This window comes from Cydia pomonella, chromosome 9, assembly GCF_033807575.1.
Source record: "Cydia pomonella isolate Wapato2018A chromosome 9, ilCydPomo1, whole genome shotgun sequence".
Classification (NCBI taxonomy): domain Eukaryota; kingdom Metazoa; phylum Arthropoda; class Insecta; order Lepidoptera; family Tortricidae; genus Cydia; species Cydia pomonella.
In genome coordinates this window covers 12,997,296-13,000,498 of record NC_084711.1, presented here as the reverse complement: position 1 = coordinate 13,000,498, position 3,203 = coordinate 12,997,296, and the positions used below count along the sequence as shown (strand labels likewise).

Below are 3,203 nucleotides of genomic sequence, written 5' to 3'. Positions count from 1 at the left end.
TTGTAACGAGAGATCAACGAATATTATTGACATAATAATATTAAAAACACAAATAATTCTTACTATTTTCAGTAAAGCTAAAAACCAAAAATGTTTTACCCTAGGAAATGAATAGATTTCGCGCATTAAACTGCATTATAAAAAATGTTTTTAAAGAGTTATCTCTTTAAAAACATTTTTTTTTGTTGCGCTCACTATTCTTGAACGGCTACCGAGTTGCCAAACAGCATCTAAACTATCTGACAAAGTATCAGCCGGGAGGCGATGACTGACGATATATGCTCCTGGCCCGCGGTCTATCCCAATTTCGCTTATTTGACGGTACCAAGTTAAATACGTTGGTAAGTACATCTTCTTTGGCTGTTACCTACGGTATTTATAATACGCATATAATATTTATCCATCGCGTCCGTCGAAGCAACGTCACGCATATGCTATGTCGCTCAAATTCAATAACACCTCGATTGGCACGGAAATTGAATTTCTAGTCTAGCAATCATGTAGGCCACTTCATCGATATCCACTCTCGCAATGTGCTCCCTGTTAGAATTAAAAAAGATACTAAGATACTATACTATAGATATACGCACTTCAGCATTTGGAACGCTCTAACTGAATACAACGTGCCGCTGGAAGTAATTGAGCTCATTAAAGACATTCACTCTAAAAAGCGTTAGTAGAGTTAAGTTAGATAAAATAGCCTCGTAAGTAAATATCTGCAGAGGTGTAAGAGGTGACCCCTTGTCGCCTAGAATATTTATTGGGTCATTCTACTTTTTACTGCAGGTTTTTTTGGCCCCAGAAGCAAGTATTTGATTTTTATATTTGTAAATTATGTGTTTTCTTAATTGTTTATCATATAAAGCATATTTTAATGCCGCTCTAAAGATACCTTGTAACGAAGGTAAAAAAATATTTTATATGTATTTTATAAGCAACAAATTTGTCATTATAAGTTAAAGGGCAGGGACGGTCACATAATTGTATTTTTCCATATTGCAGCCAATAAAATTTAAAAATAAAAAAAGTCAAGGGTCAAATATTGATACTTAGTCTGTGCTTATCTGAATACAACGTATATTAGGTGCTGGACAGGCTTCTGGATAGGCAGCTTCGGAAACACTATAAGGCTAAAGATGCTCAGTTCGGTTTCCAGCCAGGAGTGTCAATAGAATCTGCCATCTTTTGTTTAAAAAGTACAGTCCATTACTATGGAAAGCAAGATAGTCCAGTGTACGCCTGTTTTCTGGACCTTTCCAAAGCGTTCGATCTGGTCTCGTACGACATCTTGTGGAGCAAGGTGTCGTCCGAGATCAGTCTCCCGGCAGAGTTATTAGCGGTCTTTGAATAGTGGTACAGCAATCAAATCAACTCTGTGCGGTGGGCAGGCGTGCACTCAGACGAATACGTGCTGAACTGTGGAGTGAGGCAGCGGGGGGTAACCTCTCCGACCCTTTTTAATATGTATATGGACGGGCTGATTGAGGATCTCAGTGGCGCCAAGGTTGGTTGTAACATTGGCGGTACCTGCCTCAACAACATAAGTTACGCTGATGATATGGTGCTGCTGGCTCCCTCAATCAGAGCGCCCAGGAAGCTCCTAAAAATATGTGAGCATTATGCGGAGAGACATGGGCTCAGGTATAACACTACAAAAAGTGAACTACTCATCTTCAGGGCTGGCAACAAGAAACTAGAAGAAGTTCCTAGGGTAGAGCTAAATGGTGCCGCCCTGAGGAGAGTAGAGCGGTTTAAGTACCTGGGTCAATGGCTCACCGAAAGCCTTAATGACGATCCTGATTTAGAACGAGAGCGCAGGGCGTTGACGGTCAGATGCAATATGCTGGTGCGCAGGTTTGCAAAGTGTAGCAATGACGTAAAGGTTACACTTTTTAAAGCTTATTGTCAGTCTCTTTATGCTTGCAGCCTGTAGACCAGCTTTTCGCAGCGATCGTACAATGCGCTGCGTGTGCAATATAATAATGCGTTTAGGATACTGATGGGTCTGCCTCGGTACTGCAGTGCGTCGGGGATGTTCGCCAATGCCCGTACGGATGACTTTTACACTATTATGCGCAAAAGAGCAGCATCCCTATTGCATAGGTTGCAAGGTAGCACCAACAGTCTCCTAAACGCATTTGTCGTCAGAGTAGACTGCCCACTGATGAGGCGTTGGAACCAACTGCATGAACCCAACGGCCCAACGCATCATCGAAATAGATTATGTTAATTACTTTTAGGTATTTATTGTTTTTTTGTTTATATTGTACACTAACTTAGATATATAGGTAGATAAATAATATTTGTTGTATGTACTAACACTATAAGAGTTTTTAGCTCGAAATAAAATGATTTCAATTCAATTCAATTCAATTATCTGCCAGACGAGCAGTTATCTGCGAAACGCAAGGGCACTACCTACCTTTTAATAATACTTTACTTTCGATAGTAGACTTATGAAGCATGAAAATTTTCAGTTGCATCGCTCTCATACTTTTACTCACTAGATTTTATTTACATCTAAAAACCCCGATTACGGCACTGACTCACTCACTCACTGATGATCATCAAAACCATTAGGGTACTTCCTGAAGTCTTAGGAAGCTGAAATTTGGTATGAGGGATAGTATTAGTACACAAACAACAACAAAAATTCAAAAACTTGAAATGAAAAGGGGTTGGAATTTTGTATGGGGAATCAATAACCGCTGAACCGATTTAGTTGAAATTTGGTATGTAGATAGTTTTTGTTATTGAGAAGGATAAATAATAGTTTTCGACGCCAAAATCACCGCGTAAGGGTGAAAAGGGGGAGGAAAAGGGCGTTAGGGGGGCAAAGGAGTTGAAGTTTGTATGGGGAATGCTTGATGAGTTCGCACCACGCGCGCGATTAGTCGGAACTAGTTCCGTTAGACTGCACGATTGGCTCGAATTCGAGAGTGACACCACTGAACTAGCGCCATTCTTAATGCCCGTAAGGCCCGTCCTTAGATATATATGTCAATGGCCCCCAGACACGTATTTCAGGATTTTTATTAGTAAATCACCCCCAACCCTTTAAATTAGGGGATGGAAGATTGTCATAAGCAACTTATAAAAGTAAGTGAAATCCTATCAAAAACATTTTCATGTAAAACGTTGCCAAGACGAAATCATTAAGGCTCGCACTGTCAATAAGTTATCAGTACCCCTAGCAGGGGCGG

General features: G+C 40.2%; 1 protein-coding gene across 1 annotated transcript; it reads left to right on the top strand.

Moving 5' to 3' along the window:
- The first annotated feature begins 1,462 nt into the window (after positions 1-1,462).
- LOC133520997 (uncharacterized) lies at positions 1,463-2,190 on the top strand. Its single transcript, XM_061855718.1, has 2 exons — positions 1,463-1,828; positions 2,149-2,190. Exons 1-2 carry the CDS (start codon positions 1,463-1,465, stop codon positions 2,188-2,190), a joined length of 408 nt encoding a protein of 135 aa, XP_061711702.1.
- The last annotated feature ends 1,013 nt before the right edge of the window (positions 2,191-3,203 follow it).